The sequence below is a fragment of the Falco cherrug genome, chromosome 3 (genome assembly GCF_023634085.1).
Source record: "Falco cherrug isolate bFalChe1 chromosome 3, bFalChe1.pri, whole genome shotgun sequence".
In the NCBI taxonomy this organism is placed as follows: Eukaryota; Metazoa; Chordata; class Aves; order Falconiformes; family Falconidae; genus Falco; species Falco cherrug.
In genome coordinates, this window is record NC_073699.1 from 94,752,970 (window position 1) to 94,780,127 (window position 27,158).

General features: G+C 43.3%; 1 protein-coding gene across 8 annotated transcripts in view; it reads left to right on the forward strand.

Annotated features, from left to right (window-relative positions):
• Positions 1-27,158, forward strand: part of RREB1 (ras responsive element binding protein 1) — a 125,905-nt gene that overhangs the window by 50,927 nt on the left and 47,820 nt on the right. For 5 of the 8 annotated variants that reach the window (XM_055704321.1, XM_005434890.4, XM_055704323.1 and 2 more), the window contains 4 exons: positions 6,129-6,248; positions 7,563-7,765; positions 12,364-12,453; positions 13,788-13,951. In XM_055704321.1, coding sequence (XP_055560296.1) covers positions 6,129-6,248; positions 7,563-7,765; positions 12,364-12,453; positions 13,788-13,951 — 577 coding nt within the window. Of the gene's footprint in view, positions 1-1,376; positions 1,503-6,128; positions 6,249-7,562; positions 7,766-12,363; positions 12,454-13,787; positions 13,952-27,158 lie in introns of all 8 variants that reach the window. The other 3 variants (XM_027799273.2, XM_055704322.1, XM_055704324.1) reach the window with 1 other exon arrangement.

The window sequence follows — 27,158 nt, forward strand, 5'->3', positions numbered from 1 at the left end:
GGGCTAAGGTGTTAGAAAAATCTCAAAATTCATCAGCAGCTGTTGATCCTACATGCAGCCGCAGGTTACTGCAGCTCTGGCGGTGCTGTGCCTTTTGTGTGGTGCTGCCGGCCCTGAGAATGGCAGTGCTAGTCAGGACCTCAGTGCAGGCTCGCATCAAACCCTTGGTGGTGCCCGCTGAGCCTGCTGACGGAGACCTGGGCTTTCCTCTTGGGAACCTGGGGCCCACCGAGTTTTGCTTTCGCTCTCGGTGCTGGAGCAGAGCAGCATGTGCCTGGGTTCTGCTTTCTAGCCTACCAGGAAGGACCACAGGGCTGTTCCCACAGCACACAGCACTTGCAGAAGGAGCAAACGTGGATACTCTGTTCAAGTTAGGGAACTGAGTGCAGGACCAAGAGGATAGGTACGAATACGTTTTATATTAAGGCTGCCTGGTGTCTCCATGCATTGCTGTAAACCAGTTGGACCATACAGACGAACTTCATCCAGGAAACCCGTTTTGCCTTATGGCATCTCACTGTTCTATTAGTTTAGCTTCCTGTTTTCAGTGTATTACATCAATGTAATACCCACAGTATCATGGTGATTCAGACTTGTCATTTACTTAAGGCATTAACTAAGTTCAGATTCTGGTATGCTTTATGGAGAGATGCTTTTGGTTATCTGAGCCAAAGTCCTGAGGACTACTAGTAGTCCATAAGCCATCAGGAGGTATTTTTCAAAACCTACATAAAAAATAAATGCATATGCATAACCTGTCATGCATGCAAGGAAATAAAACTGAAGTAAATACATTTGAATATTTAAAATTTACCCTAACTGTTAGGTGTTGCAACAGTGTAGAAAATAATCTGGAAACATGAGGGTCATCTTGTTTGGTGCTTCTTCCCCTGCTCTGCCCCCAGAACAGAAGGTGGTCCCTAGCTCAGTTTTCAGGCATGGCCATGAGAATGTGCCTCATTTGTTTATTCTGTGTCTGGTTCTGTCTGTCTGTGTACAGGTTAGGTAAGAAAAGGCATGTGAACGTTGTGGGTTCATAGGGTTATTTTAGGAAGCAAAATATTATGTGTGTGCTAACACAGGTAAAATAATTCTATCACTAATAGCTTAGAGAGTTCATAGCAAGAGGAGCAGTGTGTCTTTTGGTGCTCAGAGAGTACCTTTCAAGAGAGGTTGCTCCTTTTGGTTGTTGCCTTTTAGGGTTTGTTTTCTTTGGTGGTGTTTTTCCCTAGAGGAAGACTATAGTTACCAGGTACAAGTTCAAAACCTTTGGGGTAACGGTCTTACCTTGCACCCAACGCTAAGCAAAAGAACAACCACCAGATACTCCCATGCCACTGTCTTTTCTTTTTATGCTTGTCTTCCTTTCCTCATAGGCTGCTCTGTACTGGTGCTCCAGCAGTGGTGACAGTGAGGTGACGCTGCCAGTATAATTCTCTGCCGCTGGGGTGCCAAGTCAGCACCGACACTTCAGTAGCAAGGGCAGAGTTGGTATTAAAAAGGTCAGTAGGGAAAACTTTTTTCGTTTGGTTTTCCTTTGCCTTGAGGCAGTGCTTTGAATAATGTTAACCCTTTTTTCTTCCCACACGATGCCTTTTCACCCTCTTCCCTTCCTGCCAGCTTTGATGCAAAATCACGGTCAAAATGTAGTGTGGGTGATCGTGTGCATCTCTTGGGGTGGGAGTGAGTGTTTGTACTTGGGAGTGTCACCATGTGCTCTGGGAGTAAAATTTGCTCCTCTGTGTAGAAGCTTAGTAGGAGACCAGTGCATCAGAAATGGTTTGGAGTGCGGTGTAGCAATCCTTAGGTATTATAATCTCAAGGGTAAACAGTAAACTTTGTTTATTCAAACGCGATATCCCTCTTTGAAGTTCTGTTCTCATCTAAGTTTGTATACTAGAAGGTCTGGCCTTCATTTAAATGATCCTTGGGTTTTTTTCCGCCACTTCGGAGAAAAAAACCCCAAAAAACAGTGGGAAAGCCTTGAATAAGCTAATAGCGCTGCTAAGATGGAAATGATGAAGAAGGCTCAGGATTCCTGTTTGGGCCTCACGGGAAAAAGTGGTTTGAAATGTGTGTGTGTGTGGGGGTGCACATTCCTAAAACCGTCACTTCTTCCCCCTGTTTCTCCCCCCCTCTCCCCATTCTGTACTATGGCATGTTTAATGAAACCAATAAAAGTATTTGGCTGAGAGTGTTAATCTTTCCCTGGCCCAATTAGTGCATGGCTTCTACTTTAACGTTAATGTGGATTTTTTTCAGAAGGCAGAACAATGAGCAGCTTTGTGCTACACACCAGGTTTTCCCCCTCCTTGCCTGTATTGTGTGTTTCTTCCTATCTATTCCAAAGGGAGAGCTCATGTGCAAAGACAGTGGAGCAATCTGGAGCAGAGACTTGTACCAGCTCCCAGGGGCCAGTCTGTGCTGCTCATGCTTGTGTAGCTGCCTCTTGATGGCAAGTCAAGTGATGGTGACTCTGAAGACTCGTCATTTCTTCTCCTTTCTTCTTCCTTCCCTTGTGGCCCCTGTTCTCCTTTTTGCTTCATCTGTGATGCTCTTCACCAGAAGGAGAAGCAGCTGTAACTGTTGAGAGTGATTTTAAAACAAGAAAATTAAATACAAATAAATGCACATAAGCGAAGTGGGGAAGTAACTGTTGATGGGCTCAGCTTTAACATACAGTGGAGTCACACTTTATCCCAAAGGAGGAAATAGGTCTAGCGAGTATCTTCCTGTACAGACTGAATGGGAAGCAACAAGGATTTTTCTTTTTTTTTTTTAGCGCTCTGCTTTCTCAGTGACTCTCCCATTAGCTGGTGATGTGGGACATCAGGGGTAGGACTCTCAGAAGCAGGAGCTAAAGCCCTTCAGGTTTCTCTGTAGGCTCAAAGTTCCCAAAGTTTCGTGGTTACAGCAACATCATCAAGTGGAGGGGATGTGTTCCTGCAGAAGAGCCAGGCCTTTTGGTGTGGCCGTGCAAAGAGGGCTGCTGCATTGTTTTGCTTGCTGTCCACCCCCACCCCGCTGCCCCCTCCAAATGTGTTAGCACTCTTGCTCTGTCACTTGCTTTCTGCTTTTTGTCCTTTTCACAGAGAATGACTGTGATGCTGGAGGGGGGATTTCTTCAAAGTAGAAGATGACCTGAATGCTTGTGACCACTTCCCTGTTTCCTAGAGGCTTTGGTCCAATGTTGAATGCAACCTGAGGCTGCACTGTTTGCCAGCTTATTTCCTGTTTGTCCTCTTTCCTGGAGGTCTTTGTTTTCTTTTGGGGAGAGGGAGGAAGAAGGCTCCATCAGGATGACCTCCAAGCAGGGGGCATTTGGTGTGAGCTGGGAAGGCTTGCAGTACTGAAGGCAGCATGTCATAGGGCATCCATGCTGGTTGCTGCCTGTGTGATTCCCTGAGTTTTGTAGGTGCTGTGGAAAAAAACCACAACACTTCCCCATCCTCAGTGATGCATTTATTTAAAGAAAAAAAAGGAAAGAAAAAAAAAAAGCTGCAAGAGAAATCTCTCAGTATGTTCCTGCCTAAAGGCGCTCTGCCATGGGTTTTCCCACAGGAAGGAGTGATTTGGCCCAGTATTCTTATTGTTTCTATATCCTATTGCAAATAGAAAGTTATGCTTCTGAAATTGGTGTGTGCTGCTCATGCATTTGTCTTTGTTTCAGTGGTGCATTTTTGCTTCATGCAAGAGAGTGAAGAAAGCATGCAACAATCATATCTATTTTTGCAGAAATTAAGGTGTGAACTTTTGACTGCTTCCAAAATAGGACATTTTTAGTGTATGGAAAACTGTTCTAAAAACAAGATCTGTGACTATACATCTTTCTTTGTGCTAGCAGTAAGATATTTAGATTCCAAAGTGGTTTGTAGAAATTATGAAAGGCTGTAATAGCACAACGCAGTTTTCTTCCTGAGAGAAGAACAGAGAGCAAGTGGTAGGTGTTTCCAGACCAGGAGGTAGATTTGTTTATGTGTGCACGTAGGCCTGCCTCTTCTTTGTGATGAAAATTCCCCATTTTAACTGTTGCTGAAAGCAGCACTATGGATTCTGACTTCAGTTCTCAGGGAAGTTCCTCAGCTATCTTAAAGTTACCTTGGCCAACACAGGAGTCTTCACATTTACACAACAGATTGACTTTTTCCAAGATGAATCGGTGGTGACATTAATGTCCTGGGTATTAACTAAAAGAGGAATGAATAGGTCTGCTTTGGAAGGAAGAGTTGTTTTGTTTGGTTGGGGTATTTTTAAGGACTGAAGCACTTACTTGCATGGTTTTAATAGGAATTCCTCCAAGTAATTTAAAGTGGTCCTTATTTTTGGTGGTACTAAGCAGATACAACAAGCAATTTGCAAGATTTAGGCCAGTCTTGAAAATAACTCTTGTGTTTATTTTATTAAAAATTAAGTCAGCTGCCACATAAGTGATGAAAAAAAATGCATGTCTCTGTGTGTGTGTGAGAAAGAAATTACTATGTTGCTCTGGAATGGGATGGATGTTTTTTAAAAACAAAATAACAGTAAAGGTGTACAGTTAAGGATAAACAAAATAAATACAGACAACAGCTCCCATAATTACTAGAGAAACTGCAGAAGGATGGATGCATGGCCTCATCTTGGACCAAGAAATTCCTGTGTTGCAGGGCACACTAGTGTTTCTTAGCAGAAAAGTAAAAAAAATGACTAGGGAAGAGTTACCTTGTATTGTTCAGGGTAGCATAAAAATAGCCAGAATTCTTGTCTGGTTTTGAAGATGCAAATTGAAAACAGTGTTTGTTAAGAAATTGATGTTCTCCAGAGCCTTAGACATTGGCTTTAGTCGGGTCCTAGGTTTTGTCTCCAGACTGTGCTGGCTCGCTATATCGAATCATGTGTGCTGCTTCTAAGAGGGTTAAACATAGGAAGCTTGAATCTGCTGCTTTGCTTGGCATTGAGTGAAATGAGGAACTGCTCAACACAAGCCGGACCCTTTCTCTTTGTCTGCCTTTTCATGTGTGCTCTAAAATGTCAGTAGTTGGGATAATGTAGTCATTTATTGTTTGCAAATGCTGTTCAAACAGCATTTGAAGATACATTACATGACTGATTTGCACATCATCCTTGAGAATATATTATTTAAAAGGAAGAAACGCTGTTGAGGTAACTGCAGTTTGAGGCCAATGGTCTTTCCTTTCTGAAAAAAGGAAAACCTGTATTAAGTTTGCTGGATGTGATTTGTAAATCTGAGATTATGCTATGTCCACAGTGTATTCATTTCCATAATTAAATATTTTCTTTGTAAGGTTATAAGGGTGTATTCCTCCATTTAAAATATATCAGTAGTTTTCCATATTACAAATAACCTTTTCCAGAGGCCATCACCGTAGGTGCCATGGGCAGAGAACTCCTCTCTTTCTCATGCATCGGTCATTCCTTATCACCTCTAAAAATGATGTTTAACTGACCTGTCATGCTCCAGCTGGAACAGGCATCCTTCCTGAAACCCCAATGATAGCATAAGTTTGTGGTTTCAGAAGGGGTGTGGAGAAATTCTGTCGGCACAGACGATGGTTGCTTATGTCTTTAACTCATCTGGAAACCTGGGGCGGTGAGTGTGAGGAATGTGCCAAATGGTCCCAGAAAACTCAGTAGTCATTTCACCACTGCTAGAAGGAAGAAAAAGGTCACCATGAATTCATGATATTGGAGTAAATGTTAATCCTTCAAGAAGAGAAGGGAGGAGGAGTGTGTGTATGAAACCAGATTACCTAAATTCTGTAGCTGCGGAATATTCTTCCAGCTTCTTAACCAAGTGTCACAACCGTCAGTGATATACTAGCTTGCTCTCTCCTTCTCTCTTTCCTTCTTTTTTTGCTGGCTGAATACTGGGGACCTAGCTGGTAAGAGTTTGCTTGCTTTCTTTGCCCAGGTTCCACTGGCAGAGGCAGCAGCATCTCCCAGCCCAGTGCCCAGCCACTTGTGGGAGTGGGCGCTTGGCTGCACTGGTGCTGTTTATGTGCTTCTGTCATCAGACCTGCATACCAGTCAGGGGAGTCCTCAAACTAAAGGGCTGCAGTCTTATTTTGCTAAAATGGCTTCCAGAAAAACTTAACGCCCTCTCTCTTTTTCCCTTCTCCCTCACGTAGTGCTAGAGGGTGCTGCTGAAGAAGAGGCTGAAGAGCCAGACGCTACTATACATACCACACTAAGTGAGGAGACCGGCAACCAAGAAGAGAGCCACAGTCAATCAGGGGATAAAAATGAAGGTGACTGGTTTGACTAGCTCTGTGTGACTCTGTAAACTGGGGCATAGATTAAGGCTTGTGGAAACATTTCTCACCCATCCATACCCCTTATCTGTGTGAAGAGTATAGGATGATACTGAGCAGAAGCACTGGTGCATACATATGTTTCTTTCCCCATCCCTAACCTTCATCTGTCTGAAAAGTATAAAATAGGCTGAGCAGAAGCATGGGCACATAAATACTGTGCTACCACTGCAGGCTTCTAAGCTAAGATTTTCTTGGCTCCCAGTAACTTGGCACCACATTACTTAGCCTCAAAAAAACACCTGTTTAAAATGCTCAGACTTATTTTCCAAAGACAGTATTATGCAGAGATCAAATGTTCACAAACGTGTTTCTCCTTGTTCACCCTCACATCCTCTTGTGTTACTGTGACTTTCTCACAACACACGTTACGATTCTGTGCTGTCCACCAGAGGTGACAGAGCAGTAGACTTGCAGGGTGTTCCTGTTTGTTTGGGAGACCTCTTTGGGGGAAAGTAGCGTTTACTTTGAAAGCATTTTCCTTTTCACATGAGGAAAGTGGAATTCCTGACCTGTGCGTTTGACAAGTCTGTATGTTTGAGAAAACAGAGAAAACATTTTTGTTTTGAATTTGGTATCTGAGGCAGGAGCATCCCTGCTACATACAGAATGAGTTGGAGAAGTCTAAATCTGAACAGCTTTACCTGTGGCATTAGTTGTGGATGTAACACCTTTGCCAGCTTTGGCAGTCAAGAGGCATCTGGGAGGATCTGGGATTTTGTTTTGGTTGGGTTGTTGCTAATGTAGCTTATTCCATATAGAAAACTGGCTTAAACTATGCTAGAAAGAGAACTCAGTACCCTACACAGTGTTACTAATGCCTTAATTGTGCAGTTCTGCTCAAAACACGTGCTTGCTTGAATGATTGTGCTTGCCAGAGCTTGCATTCATCAGTACTGCTCTACTAGTTCATGGTGATCACAAGGTACCATGAATAATATGATTTTACAGCAAGAGAGTTTAAGGTAAATCATTTTATAAGACCTATACTGAACTGAGGTTGAAAGTGAAGGTAACGTGGATGTCCTATGAGAAGAAATGTACATGTTGTCCTATGTATTCCAATATGAGAAACTTTTCCTGTTACAAGAACTCCAGTTATTAAAGGGCTGTTCCTTGTGCTCCATGATGATCCAGCAGAGTGTGATGTGAGTTGCAGGCAGCTGAAAATACTGTGGGGTTGTTTTTTGGTTTGTTTTTTTTTTCAGATGGCCTAGCAACTCCCATGTGTGTTTTTGTTTTTAATTCCAGAGAAGCAGCTGGAGAGCTTGAACAGCTACAAGGTATCACCAAGTTCACCAAACAGTTTGGACGGAGCAGACCTGTCCTCCATTGACGCCATGATGTCAGCAGTGATGAATGTGGGGAAGATTGCTGAAAATGGCGGGAACTCTCAAAATGTCAAATCCCCCTCAAAGTCTCCTGCACCAAATCGGATTGGCAGGAGGAACCAGGTATCTAAACCCAAATGCAGGGAGGGCAAAGGGGAGACAAGCAGCTGCTTGGGAAGTGATAAGACATGATTACATTTCTTTGTTTCAACTTTTTTTCCCTCGGCAGATATTTCTTGCCTCCGCCGTTGCTCCTCTGTGTATTTTTTCTGGTTTTAGAAAACAGGGAATCAGAGAGGGGTCAGCTTGCTTGGTTTCACACGTAAAAACATAGCTCCCATGTCACGCAGTGGTGAGCTTGTCTAGCAGATGCCACTAGCAGTGGCAGAGTCACCTAAGAATCACTGCGTCTTCCTCGCTGCATCCTTTCTCCAGACTCTTGCCTTTGCCTAATCTGTTGGGGGGCAGTTCATTTCATGAAACTGGAAGAAAAGAAATAGCTCAGAGAGGAACAGAGCACTGTGGCAGGGGGCTTGGCTGGGCCATCGTGTGGGGCCGCATGTGAAGTGTGTGACTTTCCCCGGGGAAGATCCACATGATTTAAAGTTAAAGGTGGTGCTAGAACAAAACATCCATCAGGATGCTCAGTTGTGTGTAGTGTCAGGTACCCTTGCTTCATTGTTAATAAAACTATGAAGAGCTATTGCAGCATGCTTTGTACAGATCTGACAGAGCAAATATATGTAGCTTTTATCAGTTTTTTTCCATTTACCAGTTGATGGCACCAGTTGAGAGCAATATTTATCAGAAAAAGTGAAAGGAGAGAGTCGTATCAGTTAAAGCTGTGATTATTTATATCAATGGTTTTCTCCTGCTGGGCCAAGGCTCTACCAATGAAGGTGCTGCAGGACATCAAGAAATACCCCAAATCGCTGTGTCCATTTGACTTCAGAGCTCACGGTGAAGCATGGAGAATTTGTAAATAAATCAGGATGTAACAGGGACCAGAAAGGTTGAGAGTCATGACTCATATAATGTTCCTATAGTAGTTTATAATTAGCTTTCAGAGTAGTTGCCCAGTTGACAGACTTACGGCTTGGGTTGGATTTTTTTGCTCAAAAGGAGTTGAAAGCCATTAACTGTAAATGAACATTCTTAAATGAAGAGTCTGGGCAGTATACAGGCAACTGTGTTTGTGGGATTGTATTGTCTTAGCACCTGGCTTGAGCGTTTATTTGCAGTGTTCCCAGTTTGGGACTTGCTGCCCTGGTTCCTTGATTTCGTCATGTGAAGTGAGGCACCGGAGTTCAGGCTAGGCTCTGTGGCAGTGCTATTACACAGCTGTCTGCTGGTACACCATGTGGTTTGGCTTCAGGGAAGTTTATTAGCACTAGTGACCTTTATTCCACCTGATATTTCGATGGGCATCGAATCAAAGGAAGCTGGAGAGTAAATGTGACAGGATTAAGAGGGATTCTTGCAGCATAAAAATAAACAAATACATTGAAAACATAGTAAATAGCCTGTTTGTTTTTAAGCTGAAAGATTGTTATCACCAGAGGGCCAAATGGTTGCATTACTGAGAAAATAGAAGTGAGATGTGAAATATTAAGTGGGTATCAATCTGGTTAGCAACATCTAATACAGCAAATTTCCCCTTTCAGCATAGCAGCATGAAAGCACTGAATTGTTTCAGTGTGTAGCAGCGCACAGATCTCAGATTCTGGTCAGAATGTGCCTCTTATTATAATTTCGAGGATAATAACAGTTAGCTAGTTTTCTGGGTTTAACTGCTGTTTCCCAGGAATTGGCAACGAAAGATTTTGCCCTGAACCTTTGTCCCAAAGTCTATGGTTCTCTTCATAATGCTGACTTTATCTTGGCTCTAGTCTACCCGTAGTCTAACAAACATGTTCTCACATCAACCTGCATCCATTTTAACTTCTCATTCGGTGTGCTTTTGAAGAAAATAAAAAGTGTGACAAAGATGTTTCTTTGAGCTGGAGCAAAACCAACAGACCTAATGCACAACTCCAAAAGCATTTGCCATCAGTTGAATGCAGAGCAGCCGTGCCAGGCTGACTTACTAAAAAGGGGAGTAGCTAACAAATTAGCTGCTAATTTCATCTTTCAGTTCAGGAAGTCTGTTTTCACCATCCTGGCTCCAGTGGGGTGGCTGAGTAATATGTTTTGAATTTGTGAGTGGGGGTGTTTCTACAGTAGGGATGCTAATGTTTTTTTGTCTGGATTGGGTCACTCAGCAGCATTCCTGTTGTAGCTACCCTGGATTTGCTTGAGCTGTGTTACGGTATGTGGCATGTACCCTGTCTGACCACTGGAGAAAGTTTGGGTTTTAGTTAATAATAAACCCCAGATTCAATACTCATCAGCTCTGGCTAAGCTATAGTGTGTTTCTGATCTTTGCTTCAAGGTGAGCCAGTAATTATCTTGTGTTAATTTGCTGATTCAAAGAGCAGGCAGTCTGGAAAGCAGGCTTTGAAACAATCAAGTGCATCATGTAGAACTGTAGCACTCAGGGAGGTGCAGGGGGGAGCAAAAAAAGTAGTGGCTTGATAATTTCACAGAAATACCCAGGGGATTAAACACCATCTAAACTGTCAGCACAGCTGCAGGGATTTTCCTCACGGCACAGTGTGTTTGTTCTCTGCCCTGAGCCAACTTTTAACAGGGCTGCAGTATAACTGGAGCTGAACACTACTCCACAGGTCACAACGTATAGTAAAATGGAAGTTGTATAAGTAGGATGGAACCAGTGTGTGCAAACCATATATTTGTATATAAAAACGAGGGAGGCACTGGAATAATGCATTTTCATTTTCTTGGGATGTTCAGACTTCATAATGGCAGACTTTCTTGCTTACTTTCTGATGTTTTGCAAGTAATAGTACGTTAGGCCTTGGCCTGTCTGCACAGCCTGCAGTGATTGTCTTTAGGATGCAGAGCCCTGAAATACGGTTAGAAGAAGATGTACAAGAGAAGCAGTAGGGAGGAGTGGGAGAACCTAACTGTTGCAGTCGCGATCCTTTTAGAAGTGAAGTCACAAGTTTTGTTTACTTCAGGCAAAATGGGGAAATAGCTCTTCATTCGTGTCCACAGGTCACAGAAGTTAATAGAAAATTATTGTGGCCCTGTTTTTGAGAACACAGTGTTAAGATTTTAGTAGGGCACTCTCTTGAATGGTTCCCCAAATCATGTGGGAGGGAATATTGCTTTACTGAGACTAAAAACCCCTCTCTCTAACACTGTGTCAGCATCTTCCCTCCTAATATGCCAGAGAAATTGTCACAGAGAGCTGGGTTAGTCATTCTACTTGGTGTTCTCCACAAATGCTTATGTCTGACAATCTGGAAATGGTTGCTTCTGAGTTGATGACTTCAGGGATGGTGATAGGGAAAAAGAATTGTCTGGAGAGGGAAAATGCACAGATACACTCATATCCATCAGTTCCCCCTCAGCTAAAGAGTTGCTGAGGGCAAGTTTTCTTTTTGCTTGTTTTCATGTTGTTACTAATGATACTTAAAATAGCCAGAAAAGAGGTTTAGTAGAAATGTCCTTGTGCCATAAATATCATACTTTCCTGTTGGCCATGCAGAGATGGTTTTTGTACTGCCTTGTTGCAAGAAGTGAGGTAACAGGTGGTGGATCTGTCTAGCTGGTGAAGATTTGCATCATTCTAGGGAAAACTCAGGTTTAATTTTCAGTGCCAGACCATTTTCCTTTTAATATATGGGCGTTGGTGCAGAAGCCGCGCCTGGGCTTCTTAGTGAAGTGGTGAAAATACCCTTTATGTCATGCAGTAGCCATCCTTGCGGACAAGTCAGGCAAACGCCTTTGGTTCCTGCGAGAATGCCATTTCATCCTTGGCTGGAAGAGTGGCGGCTTTCCTGAGTGTCTCAAGGGCATACTTAAATGAGGCTGAGCTCCCCGGTCGGCTTCATTGTTTGTACTCGTGGTTTGACCATGGTTACTCCTGATTCTCACCTGGGTGGAGAATAACCGGGTTCATAATGTGTTCTTTTTGAGTCACGTACACTCCTGCATTGTCACCTCTTTCTATGATCTCATCAGATCTCGCAAGCTTCAGAAGGGTTGGGCCTGGCCGGTGAGCCTGGATGGGATGCTTCCAGGAGAAACACAGGATGCTAAGGGAAATGGTGCTGGTGATTCAGTAAATGCCGCTTTTCCTTCTGAGTCAGCCATGGAGCAGAACATACAGCCCCTAGAAAAGGGCACTGAGCTAGTGCTTTGCCATTGAGATGGGGTGAAAAACCTGAAGTCCTGGCAACTTGTGCTTATTCAAGTTTTTTTGGGAAGATTAGTGGCATTTGCCCACATATTCTGGCAGTGTTTCAGGAACTACTTTCTGCTCACCTAAATTCCTCCTGGCAGTTTGAGCTGGTCGCAATAATTGCCTTCACTTCCTGTCCTAAACTGCTATTGCTGAGTATCCGTGTGCTGTTAAAACAGCTGCTGTACTTCTCCGGTAGTTGAAATGGCCCCTATTTATAAATTCAGAAGTTTCTGAAACTTCCCTGCGAGTTCCATCAGGATGATAAATGTATACATGCAAGTTGTTCTGTTAGCAGTGGCCTTTCTGTACTTTAGGGGGGTTTATATTTTTTCCATCCCCAGGTGTAACAGCTTTTGAGTTCTTTTATATCAATATTCCTTCTGAGTTTTTTGCTTTGTTTTGTTCACAGGAAACAAAAGAAGAGAAGTCTTCCTATACCTGTCCTCTGTGTGAAAAGATTTGCACTACACAGCACCAGCTAACTATGCACATTCGTCAGGTATGCAGAATACTGGTTCTTAATTTCTTACTGTTACTCAGTGCCTGGTTTGCCAGGGTGCATCTTGCAGTGGTGAAAAACAATTCCATGTACAAACCCGAAATGCTTCCATTATAACTTTATTCAATTGTTTTGGTTTTATTTTACCCTTCCCCTTGTATTTTCCTTAAAAAAACCCCACCCACAAACCCAACCCTGAGGTGGGTAATTCTTCTCCTTTCCTACGGCAACATCACCCCCCCACACCCCTCCACCCCCCCACAGTGCCTCAAACAAGGATGTATGTCCTGTTCTGCATAAGCTTAAGGTATCACAAGGATCCGGAAAACCACTTCCATCGTGAGGCATAATGTTTTGTTACCCTGTTTGAGTACAGATTCTTCACTGGTCATGCAAATTAAGAAGCAGGAAGACACAATTTTTAAATCATCTCAGTGTAGAAGAGCCTCACAGTCCTTCACAGGGTATATTTTGGGAGGCAGAATTAAAAATAAACTTTTTAAATGGATTATGCACTTTTTTTGTCAGCTGCAGGCCTCTTCTTGCTCCTCTTGAAGTATGTGCATACTTCATAAGGTTTGGCCTTTTCTGTGTCAGAAGGTTCTGCTTTAGATGCTAAGGTTGTGGTTTACCACTGTGAGTCCACTAGATACTTAGTACGTCAGTTTTCCCTCCTGTACTGTAACTTAATTTTTTATATTTTTTTTTTACTCTCCTTGTGGGTTTTTCTTAATATGTGAAGAAATCTTCAAGTCTGAATGCAAGTAAGAAAGAGTGGCACATATAGTACAGTGGCTAATGCCCATATTTTGACCCTGTAATGCATTCTTATGGACATGCAAGTCTGCATGTGTACTTAAAATCAGTTTACATCTGTTTTTTTACTACACAGTCAGTTTAAAGAGGATTTGGTTTTAGGTGAATCTTCTGCCATGAAGTTGTAATTACATCCTCTTTCTGTTTTACCCCTTACTAATCGCCCAACCCCAAACCACTGCACAGCTTAAAGTATCTCAAGGTACTGTTTGTCTGATGGGTTGCTGCTGGGTCCCTTTCTGTCCTTTTCTGCTGCACACCCAGCAGAAATGCTGCATGTGACAGGCATTGCAGGCTGTATGAAAGCTACTTGTGCTGGTGCATTAAGGAGTTAAAAATGAAGGGGGGGTGGAGTTGAGCGGGGAGGGCTGGGGAGGAGAGGTATATACAGGGCACACCTTAATATAAGGTATTGTGCTGAGTGGCTCTTTAAAGCTACTTTTAAGATGTTTATAGCTAATATTTTACTGGCACTTCAGAAGGGGCATTCAATGAAAAAAAATCATTGCTTTCTCTAGCATAACACTGACACTGGAGGGACAGACCATTCCTGCAGCATCTGTGGAAAGTCTCTGAGCTCAGCGAGCTCCCTTGATCGCCACATGCTGGTGCACTCAGGTGAAAGGCCTTATAAATGTTCAGTATGTGGACAGTCCTTCACCACCAATGGAAACATGCACAGGTGAGTGCTGATCATGACCCAGGAGTTTGGAAAGGATTGCAGGATAGGGGGCTGTTTTATTTCCTTGGAAGGACTTGCAAACTGAATGAAGACACTTGGGTGGAAAATGTGGACTGTCTGATCTACAAGTGTGGCATCTCATGCATACACGCAACTACTAGGATGCTTAAGTTGTGGGAGGAAGTCAGAACTGAGAAAGGTCTTCTAGCTGTCTTCATGTGTTACCAAAATCTGTTACAGATATCCAGAAGTATTGATTTTGGGTTTTATTATTATTATTTTGACAAATGGGATGTTTTTTTCTCAGAGGACAAAAATACATAGCCAAGCTGTATAGTAGCTTCTAATTCTGTAGCTTCAGAGTTGTGGATCCAAGTGGTTGTATTGGAACATCTGTAGTGGTGTTGTATGTTATCTAGTCAGGTATCCAAGTGCCATTGTGAAGATGCTTCTTCAGAATAATTGATCTTGTTTTTAAATACATACATCAGTTCTTGCTTGTACTGTAGACAACTTACTTCACTATAGATCAGGGAAATCCTCTGTAACCCAAGTTGCCAAAAGTATTTAATGTAGTTTCCTTCATAGGGCTGTAGCAACATGTACAGCTGTCAGCTGGGGAAACAAAATGTTAAATCACATTTATTCATTTATTTGCATGGGTGTAACAACTCAGAGCTGATTAAGACTTTGTGAATTCCCACATAGCTTTAGTTCACATATCAAAGAGTTTACAACCTACAAAGAAACTGCAAGACAGGTGGGGGAAAGAAATCCAGCTTATAAGCAAAATGACAAGAGTGGTGGTTACAGGCTGGTTCTGTGTGGGAGGGAAGGGATCTTGTTTCCTTGATTGTTACCAGTCATTTTCCAAGCAGTGTGCTATAGATGGAATGAAAGGGGTGATTTTGGTGACGGTAGGAAAGATAACGTAATGCTGAACAAAGGAAGCAATAGCTGCTTGCAGCTTTACCTTTTCTGTATCATATTGTGCAGGTTAAACAGTTACGTGAAAGCAGGAAAAATAGGAGTGAAAGCAGTTTTCCAGTTCCATATGTATTTAACTTACACTTTAATGGGAATGGGGAGAGCTGGAGAGACACATAACATGAGAAGGGAAAGACAAAGATGTTCAGAGGAGATACTGGCCTTGGGCAGTGAATAAATCACACGTCTGACTCAGCTGACCAGAGGTGTTGCGAGCCACATGTTTGCCAGACTGGGTCATTACTGTGTCTGCCATGAGGAGGGCAGGGCAGCTGCTGAGTTGTAGCTGATGCCACTGTCAGCATGCAAGGCTGAATTCCAGGGCTGGGACTTTGGGGTGGTCCGGCAGTTGTCTTCAGGTCCTCAGCCCGAGATGCTTGCTGAAGGACTGCTTGCGTGGTTTGTTTGGGTTTTTGCTCACTAGGCATCTCCTCATCCTCTCCCAGAAACAGGAAAGGGAAGCTTCCCCTGAGACTTCACTCCAGGCCTATCAGATGTTGATGTAGTCACCTTTGCTTATGCAAGTTTCCCTGTATAGCAACCCTTACCTTGCTTTAGTAGCAAATATGCCAGAATTGCCAGGCTCAGTGACGTGCCCCGAATAAGTATAGATCAGAACCTTCTGCTGAGAAGATTGTTTGGTTTTAAATTTTTCTCATAATGAGATGCTGCTTGAAGTTACCAGGATGGAGTGCTGTATTTACTGACTTCTCGAAAAAGGACCAAAGTTCATGCAAGGAAAATCTTATTAAAAATTCTTCCCATCTAATAGGTTCCTGTCTGCTCTGTAAAGCTTCTTGTGTAAGGCCCGCACCACGGCAGCTTGGTGCGACATTGCAGAAACCTGTCACTGAGCTTGGTGGCACTGCAGCCAATGACCCCAGACCCGTGACAGGCAAGATCCTGAGCTCACTGAAACAGGCTAGTTTTGCTAAAGGAGGGTTGTGGTTGGCAGGACTGTGCCGCTGATTTTTTGCACCACATAACCTTTTCTTGTTGTGAATAGTGAATCCTGTTGCTGAAGTAGAAAGCGTAAATGTACAAGTAGGTAGATGAGGATAAATGCAAAGTGAAATGAAATGTGTTATCTGGTTCTATGACACACTCACAAGGAAGATGTTAATTTTGACCACCGGGTACCTCCTTCCGAAACTGGTATTTCTAGTCTAAGATGGTATGAAGTAAATTCTTTCATAGGCATCTCAAACTTAGCTGTAGCATCAGGTGCAATGGCCTGCCAGTACTGTGGCTGAGTGCCTCTCACATCACATTCAAAACTGCTTCTGCCTTAGGATCCCAGAGCAAGGACCTGCTTGCCAGGTCCTGCCTTGTATGCAGCTCCCCCAGGCCTTGCTTGTGGTGGTGCTGTGTCTGTCCCTCCATACCAGCCGGATGGTAATACAAGTCCCTCTTTCTCTGTTTTTGCACATGGTTCTTTTATTGTTTGCTATTTTTTTGTGACACTATCTAAGTAGTGACAGATACATGCACAACCCAGCAAAGAATAAATTTTCTAACGTGCCCCTGGTAGCCAGCATGGTGGTATCCCTGGAGCATTGCACAGAATGAGGAGTCAGAGAGAGAAGTTGTAGGCTGAGCAGAAAGTTGTGGGTATGCTGCTAAAGAATCAATGTAGCTTGTGCAGGTCCTGCAGGAGCTTCTCAAGTATTACTGCATTTACACCAAATATGCTCAGTGCATGGGAGAGGAGCGAGGGAGAAGTTAGTGTGCCAGTGTTTGAGTGGGGGTAAAAACGTATAAGCACACACTATGTACATCCTTACTTCTTTTTCTCCTCCTCTGTCTTGTTCTGGCTTTTACTTAATTGTCTATAGTGTTTTTTTCAATCCAAGACCTTTTAGGGGAAAAAGTCCAATAAAGTGGTTTTGTCCGGGGAATTACTGTGCCACAGGAGTACTTACTGCTGTTCGTCACAGGATGAAGTTTCTGATCCGTTTTTCCACTTCGTAGCAGCCAGGTTATTAGACAGTCAGCTGAGCAGAGGAGGGAAGGAGACAAATTTTGGTTGCTTTTTTTATTAGGAAGTATCAGTGTTGTTACACTCTCGGGTACCCATCATCTCCATAAAAAGTAGTTTTTCTCTGCTGTCACTTTATCAAGGGAGAAAACTGCGTGGAGCTCTTTCCTGTTGCTCTTTTGCAACAGACTTTTTGTGGAGTGAGAATGCCATTTTCTGCCCATCTCTTCTCTGAATTAGTTTAGCTGTGCTGGGGTGTTGTGTATACTCTACCTGTGAAATTGATGCTGCCCTCCCTGACTCCTGCAATACATGCAACACTTAATTTGTAAATGAGTCATAGCCTCTCACATAAAGTCCAATTTCTTTTTTGTTGTGCTCCTTGGCTACTTGTCAGCAAGTCAAGTTGAATGGGCACAGCAAACAGGGCTGGAGGGGGAAGGTTCTCTTGTGCAGCACTATTCAGAAAAAGGTTAAAACCTGCATCCTTTTCTGACCAGGGTGACTCTTGACCAGGATTTTTAACAGGGAACCATGAGCCCGGGGCATCCCAGAAAACCCTCTTACAGCTGCCAAACTGCTCAGTTTGGGGGCCTGAGCCTCCTGTGGGGACAGTCACAGAGGTCAAAGGTCCCTGGAAAATGCTTAGCTGTCCTGAGCAAAAAGCTCATTTGCTCATTCTTCTGAATGTGCTGTCAAACTAACTGCCTCTTTAGCAGTGCTAGTCCTACTGTTTGGGGAGGGTTGTTGCAATCTGGTACGGTAACTGGGAGATCTGTCAGTGTCTGGTATCAGGAACAGGAATTGCTCTGGGGGAGGAGAGTTGGAGATGATGCCGAGTTTTTTACAGACATTTATTTTTTACTAGTACTGGAAAAAGCAAGTCTTGAAAATAACAAGCCTTCTAGCATCAGGGACTGATTTGGCAGTTTGGTGGGGTTGTTTTCTTGGGGCTTTTTAGGAACTTGGAGGAAGGAGTTAGTCCATAGTAATTTTGAGTTCAAAGTTCCTGTAACTGGAATGCCACTGTGATGATCAGTACATAAAAGAATCTGCATTTTAGGATATGCTAATCTTCACACATCTCCACTAGAGACACAGACACTGTGGCTTTCTCTCGGTCACAGTAAATGGAAGTTGAATATTTTCAGATCTCCAGCAGGAGCATAAACTATGTGGAAGGAGGATGTGCATAAAGTTTTCTGTAGCTCTGAAAGAGCTGGAGATTTCCAGCGTAGTGTCTCAAATCAATAGATTGAAATCTCTAAAGGCTTTCCATCTGTACTGTCCTGGTAGCCCCCCTAGGGAGGTTCTCTACAAGTAGTGCCAACTGTGAGGGGAGCCCTTTTGGATCTAGACTCCACCAAACAGGAGGTCACGAGCCTCTCACTCCATCTCTACCACTGCATCTCCCCAAAATGCAGAGAATTTAGGCTACCACTGCAGGTTTTAGTGGTGGTGGTGGTTTGTAAGTGTTAGCAAGGGACCCAGAGGTAGAGAAAAGACTTTGCTTGGCTTGCTGTGTTGCATTCCAGTAGAATGTGCATCAGGCTTCAAGGGGAAGGGTGATGCCTCCACTTACTCCAAAAGGGTTTCCTTTGAGGGTAGGAGACTTTGCTAGCAGCTCCTTTTCTATTTCTGTGACTGGGATGGTCTGTGCCTATCACTTTAAAATCACATTTTCCTCCCTGCCAAAGATATGCTCTCCATGCAACTTGAAAATGTTAATAGGATACAAATGCCAGGAGGGAGGTGAGAAATGACCTTCTTGCCAGTTTCCAGTGGGTAGCTATTAAAGGCTCTGTGGCAAGTCTGAAAAGAGTAAAGGAATAATATATGTACTTCAGCCACAGCTTCCCCAGTTTAGTAAATGAAGCTGCTGTGTCCACGGCTGGGGTTCACCAGGCTGTCCATATAAGTGCGGTAATGCAAACTAGCTGAAGTGTTTCACATGAAACCAAAATGTCATGGGTATCTACTTTCTCTTGTTCCATCCCTTACCCCATACGTAGCAAAATTTTTCATAATGGCTTTTTATTTACATTCTGCTTAGGTACTTGTAGGCTATTTATGGACCATCTCAGGAACAGGTCTCAAAGTTTGGGGGATATATTTTTTTTTTTTTTGGCACATGCAAAACACCACATGCAACAGCCACATGCAGAAGTCTTTGAAACTCAGATTGGAAGATCTGGATCACAGAAGCTATGCTTTGAAGCATGCTTAAAAAGGGTCCTATCAAAGAAGGTATTTCTTCTTTTAATTAAGAAGGCACTTTCATTTGCAATCTTATTTTCAGTGCTAGATAATTTTCCTAAACTTCTCTTTTCAATGTGCTATTGAGAGACAAACAGCTGGTTTTGTTATCAAGATATGGTACCATTCTGATGTTCAAATTAAGTCTTTTTTTAAACAACACTATGTGTGTATAGGTTGCTGAGTGAGTTTTTTGAGAAAGACAGAAAATGCACATGCTGGAGGGTAATCTGTAAATTTTGATGTTTTAACTGGCCTTCTTTGACAAATGAAGAGTATAAGCTTCTAGAAGATTGCAATGTACTGGATGGAAGATGAGCGTTGGATCCTGATAAAGGCATAGGGGTTGAAGTGCGTCACTTCAATGATTTCCCCGCTGTCTTTAACATGGGTCTGTGTTTCATGGGCAGGCATGCATACAGGTTACCTGTGACTTTTGCAAATCCCCAGCAGGCACATGTCCTCAAGATCTGGCTGGATCCATCCTCTCCCTGCATTCCACCTGTGAATTGCTTCTGTGTTATTTATGGCATTGGCCTGCTTCCAGTGCGTTGTGTGTGCTTTGTAGGGTGCAGTGCAGTAACAATGCCCAGCCTCTTAAGTACAAATAGGATCTCTGCAGTCTAGCACGTGCAGTTTGGTATTGGCTTAAGATGGGAGGTTTTGGAGGCAGAGCATAGCCAAATGTGGTGATGAGGGGTTTTTTTCCAGAAGAGTAGAGGAACTGCCTTATTACAACATGTTTGGATTTCTGGTGGTTTGAAAAGATGGCCAAGTGGAAATTTGGTGTTAAACGTTGGGTAGCTTTGAAAAAATGAACATACAAGGGTCTTGAAGCTAAAAACAAATGGCCAAGGAACTCGCCACGCTGGAAGTGATTGACACTTCATGCCTGTGAAAAGGCCCTCTCTTATTGTCTTACACAATAGAAATGTCTCTTCGGTTATCTCCTAAGGAGCTATTATGTCAGTGTCGTAATTGGTAGGCAGTGCTCTTAAATATGAAGAAGCAGGCTGTGTTACAGGCTTTCAAATCCATTCCTTACACATGGGGCATGATTTAACCACCGTCAGCATGCCAGTGAAATGCCAGTGCTTCAGCAAATGCCAGTGCCCCAGTTCTTGAACAGGGATAGCAAACTTAAAGGACTAATTTCTGCTTCCAGTAATTGATGACTTTAGTTGTAGGAGACAGGTGAGATGTGATAACGGTTTTGGTTTTAATTGCAATTGAAAATGTTTCTTACATTTTTGCTAATACATTTTGTAAATAAGGATGGGGAAACAGGTGGAGGGAAGGTTTTTTTGGTCTCTCTCATGTCGGCAGATATATCCAGTAAATGTTTGGTATTGTGCTGTGGTCCCCGTGTTTTGAAGAAGAAAAGGTCAGGCTTTTTCAACAATAGTGTAGTACTAAGAGACTTGTTTCTCTGTGTCTTTGATGAGAATTGGAAGACTACAGTATTTTTCCATGGTCCCAGGCAGAAACTTTTGTCTGTCTCACTGTTTCGGAGTAGATTGGTCATCTTTTGTAAAGACTTTATATGAAGTTTTATTTAATTCATGTGACACATAAAGAGTGTGCTCCAAAACCCCCTCCACAGATATCTTCAGCAGTAAGAGGCTCTGAAGGAGTTCTTGTGCCACTGTACCTCTGTGAGCCATCAGAGCCAAAAGGAGATGCCCTGATTTCAGCTGCGTTACATGATGCCTGTAGCCTTGGACAGTATCCCCCTTCAGTTATCATTAAAGAACAGCAAAGGAAGTTAACACAAAAACATGAATGCTGAGATCTGATTAGAATCAAGCGAAGCAAGGAAGTGCAGAGTTAAGATTTATACGCAGACCTTAATTAGCCCCATTGTTCTTGAGAACCCAAGCGTACACAATGAAGAACATTATACTTGCATCTCCAGAGCTCTTCAGTACCTTAACATAAGAAAGACTTCAGTGTGCTTTTCAGTCGTAGATTTTGTGTGGTTTGCCTTTAAGTAATAGCTTGTCTGATCTTGTGCGTTGTAAGGTTCTGGATTTTTATGTTTTGGTTTTCTGCAGGCCAAAAAAGGGGACATGCTGCTCTCAGTAAGTTTAAGTTTCTGGTGCGGCTTGTGCCAAAGGGAAGGTGGTCTGACATAGCAAAGTAATACCACCCTCCTCATGGGCAATAACATAAATCTCCGTATAACAGAGCGTATTGAGCGTAGCTTAGTGCTGCTTTGTTACCCATGTCACAGTTCAAATACGCACAAGCCACTTGACAGATTAGATTCTATTTGCAAAGCACATGGCAGCACAAGACCTTGATCTTTCCACATAAGTACCCTTTCAGGAACATCACCTCCTCTGAAGGTGTAGTATTCTCAGGGATGTTACTTCCCCTTCTCACCTTGAAGGGTTACAAAATAAATACAAGCCTTAACTTAGCAAGCACTAGAAAATCCAGGCGATCTTTGCAAGGTGTTGCGGTGCTTTTAGTTCTTTGCCATAATCCTGACATTAACACGATTCTTGCAGAGACCTTAGCTTTCAAGGTTAACGAGTAACGTGTTGTTTTGTTGGCATTTCAGTTCGTGGTTTGTCTTCTAGCTTGTACTTCGGTTGGGTGATTCTGTGTAGAAAATGCTGGTGGTGAGAAAGTTTGCTGGGAGAGTTTGTATGTTAAGGTAATCTTTGCTCAGCCAGTTGTGCGTGCGCATCAGAAATACTTGCATCGCTTCTCTAATGAGTGTGTGTTCACTCTGTTCCTCGTGTTGTCTGGAAAGATTCCTGGGCCAAGTGCCGATGAGAATGAGGAAAAAGTCTATCTCAAACTGCATTTGTGGTTGCTGTCATTCCACCTTTAATGTATGTCTTCCAGCTTTACCTTTTCTCCCCCCAGTATCTAACCTGCTCAACCTGTTCTAGTTCAGCATGCTGGAACCAGCAAACTGCAGAATGTGCCCCCTCTCAGGGTCAGCAGGTTTTTTTTCCTCTTTCTTTTCTCCCCCCCACTTTTAAAAATAGGCTATGTGTTAACAGTAGATTGGTCATTTAGGGAAACTTCTCTAGCTGAAAAAAAAAAAAAAAGAAAAAAAAAAAAGAAAAGAAAGAAATGGTGAGGGGAATCTTGGCATTTGGGCTTAGCCAGGGCCTTTCACTCAGATTTTTGAGCCATGATGCTCACCTGCATGAGGCACACAGCTTAGGCAAAGACATGGTCTATAAAGTACTAGTGCTATTGTACAACTGGTAAATATCACGCAATACGCAAATACTGCTTTCTGTTTCTTGAGGTCACCTGTAGGTATGCTGAGTTCTTCAGGCTGCTTGGTTAGATGAGGTTTTCTAAACACTCTCCATTTTTTTGGTTATACCCTCAGTCAGCTCTCCAGCACTTCATGTGGAAAGATCTCTTAAGACAGAGGAAGTGTACAGGTTCTCTGCAGCTCATTTTTGACATCAAGCCACCTCCATGTGTCATCTATCTTGACAGTTTCAAACTGAGGGTAAAGAGAGTAAGGCAATCCATATTGCTCATGGACTGCACCAAAATTAATTTCACTGTGAGGATGAAAGTTCCCAAACTCCTTGCAGCACAAGTCATGCTGGCATTTCTGTTTCCAGCTACTATGCCTGACTAGAGACATGTAACAAGACATGAAGCCTTTTTCTAGTGCTTCTCTGCTTGGCGGGGGAATGCTGTGAGGTCACTGCTGGTGAGGAAGGAGGACCACATGTTCAGGAACAGGAGAGGAAATGGGCTGAGCACGTGAAACCTCTTTTGCTAGGATGCCGTCCGCACCACTGGGAAAAGTTTGCACAACTTGTGTGTGTGCAGTGATAACCTCTTACTTCCTTGCCCCTGGAGTTACTTGGTGACTGCTGATAGCGGGGTGATGTGGAGACCCTGCCATAATGAAGATGTGCTTCTCTTCTCTAGCGCACCTTCCTTGCATGGGTGTGTGCCAGGGGGAGGCATTCGGATCCCATCTGCGCAGTGTCCCCAGCATTGCTGGGGCCATCTATTTTTTCCTCCTTGAGCTGTGTGACGCAGCAAGTTGTTCTGTGTTGTGTGCCATCAGGATTGCTCAACAGTGGAGCGTGAGGGGGAAGCAACTGGATGAGGGCTTTGCCTGGTTCTGGGAAGTAGCTGGGGTTTATGCTTGCTTGGTAAAGGGGTGCAGGTTTTTTTGGAGGGAGGCAGGACATACCTAGGACTTCTTCAGCTGTGTTTGCTCTTAAGGATAAAACTTTTCCCCCTTCTGACATCCTTTAATTTTCTCTCTCTCTTACCCGCCTCCTTTTTTCCCTGATGCTAAAATTTAAAACTGCTTTCAGTGTCCTTACCATCTAATAATACTTATTTTCTTTAAACATGAAGCTTCTTGGAAAATCAGCAAAGAGGTAATTGACTAAGATTATATACTGTGATAACTGAAGGCTGTGCCTGAAAACCACAAATTTCCAAAAAGAAGAAAGAAAACAGCAGTTCAGAATGTCCCAGGCCAGGTTTTTGGTACACTTTTAAAAATCTTATTCCTGCTTAATTTTATTCTTGTGAATAAACTCTTGTCTCCAAGCTTAAGGAAGTATAGGGGCCTCAGAAGAATCTAGTTTAATACTGTCCCTTATGAAAGAGTTTCTTAGGGTTTGAAAGTCTCCTTGCAGTATTTGGCATTGTTAATTTAGTTTGCTTGGTATTTAATGTGGACTGTGGGCAGACAGTTTGGTGAAGTGATATTGGGAAGCTCAGACTGCATTTCCCTCCTCTTTTGCCCTCCCTTATGCAAGGGTTGATGCGAACTGCAAATTAATGCTTTCTTTTGCTATCCTTTGGGAAGCTTTGCTTCAGAGGGACGGTTTGAATCACTTCCCTGTCACAGCATCATCAGGCAAATATTTGTCTCCCTTTTTTCTTTGAGGTGTTCTGACAACACTGCTGGTAGGGAACAGGAGTAACTTTGAGCCAGGCTGGGAACGCAGTTGTATCAATCTCAGCCTGTTAGAACTTGCTGTTTCTGCGTAGCAAGTAGTTGCTTAAATGTGAATACAGCATAATTATTCAGAAGTGATACCCCCTGTCTCTTTGGATTTGTAGATCAGTATCTTTCCTCTCAGTCATGCTTACAACTTGCCTTTATTCACAGCAAAGCAGAATTTTACTCTAGGATAAAAATACAAAATACTTTGTGTGCAGGTGTGTGTATTGTGTATCCTTGGGTATCACGTATTGGCAGCTGCGTGGCACTGGTTAACTTTGCAGACTGTCCTGGTAGCACTGAAAAATGATTTCTGATCTGAATCTGTCATGTGAACGTAATTACAGGTGGCTTTTGCAGCCTTAGTGCACCCAGCTAGTCTTGGTGGATCTAAATAATAATGCTTATGTCATTGTAATGATGCTGTATGCCGCCCTGCTGTAAGGCTATTTTTGCTTTGCTGGGAGAACCTTATTGGACGGGGAGGTAGACAGTGTGGCAGCCCACACTGAACTTGGGGGGATGCTTGGGGGGTGCTTGGCCCATCTGTGTGGCACCTTGGGCTGCAGCAATTCCCGGGGAGATGCCAAGGGGGCTGCTACACCCATAGGCCACTGCATGCTGCTATGTGGGAGGCTTGCCAGGGCCATGTTAGCCCTGATAGACAGAGCTAATAAGCGCTGGGGCCTCTGTAAGGATAATGAGCTGTGCTGCTGCACCGGCAGGATTGTGGTGCCTGGGTGCCGTGGGGAGCGCTAACTGGGGGATCTCTGCTGTGCCAGATTACAGACGTGTGGCTAAAGTGAGTCGGTGCTTCCCGATCTGATCCTTCCTGGGACCCGTTCACCCCACCCTGCTCTTTCACTGCATGCATTGCAAGGGCTTTCTTACTAGCATAGCCATGGAGATTTCTTGCTGTTCAGCTTCATTGTGCTTATCCTGTGCTAGTGTTCAACGCTGGTTGCCACTGGAGTATTTGGTGGTACTTGAAATTTGTTTTGAGATTGCTCCGCAGTTGTAAGAGGGTGTTTCCCAAATGGTTGGGGGTTTGGTATTCGAACATCTCTTGACTTGCTGTGAAGTGTGCATGTGTGTCTGAGGGCTTTTTGGGTCATTTTTTGGGTATTTTTGAGGATACAAATAGCAGACAAGCCAAGAAGAGAAGACGAACAGAAACTTGTCCAAGTACAGACCATGTCTGATTTGCAAAATTACCAGGATCTTTCTGGTTCCTGTGATTACAGCTGGCAAGGGCTCAGTGGATTGCTTTCTTAAGTGGGTGATGTTGGTAATTAGCACTGGAAATACATTGTCAATACAGATTCTCTGCATGTTTTAACAAACAAACAACGGACTAAACTCTTTAACCCAAAGGTATAACATTACTGCACTTTTGACTTAAGTTCCAGTCACATTCACGAGACTCTTTAAGGAGGGGGTTAGCAGCAGTACGTTAAATGGTTGCTCCTAAAAATGCTGCTGCTTCACTTTCTGTTGGTTTGGGATCTGCTTCCCGTGCATGTCCAATATCAGAAGCTTAGGAGTTCCCTGTACTTTTCTATGTTTCTTACATTTCTAGACAGTTTGGGCTGAAGTAACATTCATTAAGCAGAATGAAACAAACACTGTGACGAAGATGAAGTGACATACGAATCTCTAGAAAAAGATGTTATCAGTGTAATTTTGGAGGCTGTCTTCTCTTACTCTGTGAGCCACTTTTCATTCTGTGGGGCCTGAAAAGCATCGTGGTCCAAATTTCAACCTGTCTTGGATGCCTCCTGCACTCTTGTCAGTTCTGATGTGGTGGCATGAAGTTAAAGCTTAGACAAACCAGACTATTAAAAAAAAAAAAAGAAAAAAAAAAGTTTGGTCATGTTCTGAATGATAGACAGGCTTTTTCTTTGCTGTAAATTACTGAAAACATGGCAGGTTTTTTTATTCTTTGGAGATTATTTACTGTTATTTGCAGGTAGCAATGAAAGTGAAAGATCTCAGGGAAGAAAACAGTGTAAGTAGTAAAGCAATTGTATCAGCTAAATTGTATTTACAGCATCTGACCAGCTCAGTCCTTCCCAGACTAACTTGTTGAGTATCTCTTTATGTTGGAGGGGGGAAGAAAAAGTATATATTAAATAAGGTGAAGGATGGAAAGCACTGATTTTTATTCTTAGTCTCTGAATGGTTGGATGTGTGGCTCTGTTGTCTTTAAATAAGCATCAGATGTATAAGGATTATCCCCTTGATTTTGATATCAAACTGCTCAGCAGTCATGAGGGAGATGAGGAACAGCCATGTGCAATACAGTAGAGTGTAGGGTACATCTAGTGGTAAAGCAGAGAAACTTAGAATAATATGTGGGATATGAAGCCAGAACCTGAACTTGATGCTGTCAGATGATCTCTCTGGACTGATAATGCCTGGATTCATTGGCCTCCCCACTGCGTTTCCACAGGCATGGAGACGTGAGGGAGGAGGAGGGTGTTTATACATGCACTGGATCCTATGCTCAAGAATTAATCTTGATTTAGGTGCTGGGACTTTCCCAACCAGGCCTCAGTGAAATTGCTTGCTGCTCCCCCTCTGGACATGCTGCTCCTTCTAATCAGACCTACCTGGCATAAACCTCTCTTGACTGAAAGCCAGCAAGGCTTGTGCTGCCTTAGTTACAAGGGAGAGGCTTAACCCTGGACCCTGCTCAGAGGTTGCAAGATACACCCTTTTGTTCCACACCTTCCTTTTTCCTGGGCTTCTGAGCCTGGCAAGCCCTTTCTCTTAGGGATGCGGAGCACAGCAGCAGCTGTGGAAATCTGAGGTGCAGCTATGGTGTGGTTTTTGCTCTCCAGAGTTAAGAGGTGAGGGGTTCCCACGCACGCTGAGGGATGCTTCCTCTCCGAGAGCCAAAGTGGCGCTGATCAGGTTATCTGCATGCAAAGCAGGAGCTCCGGGTTTTGTTCGTAATTCAGTGGGACCTGGAGCTGGGAGCAGCTGCGTCTTGCAGTTGCCTCTTTCAGGATGCTTTGACTCCTCGT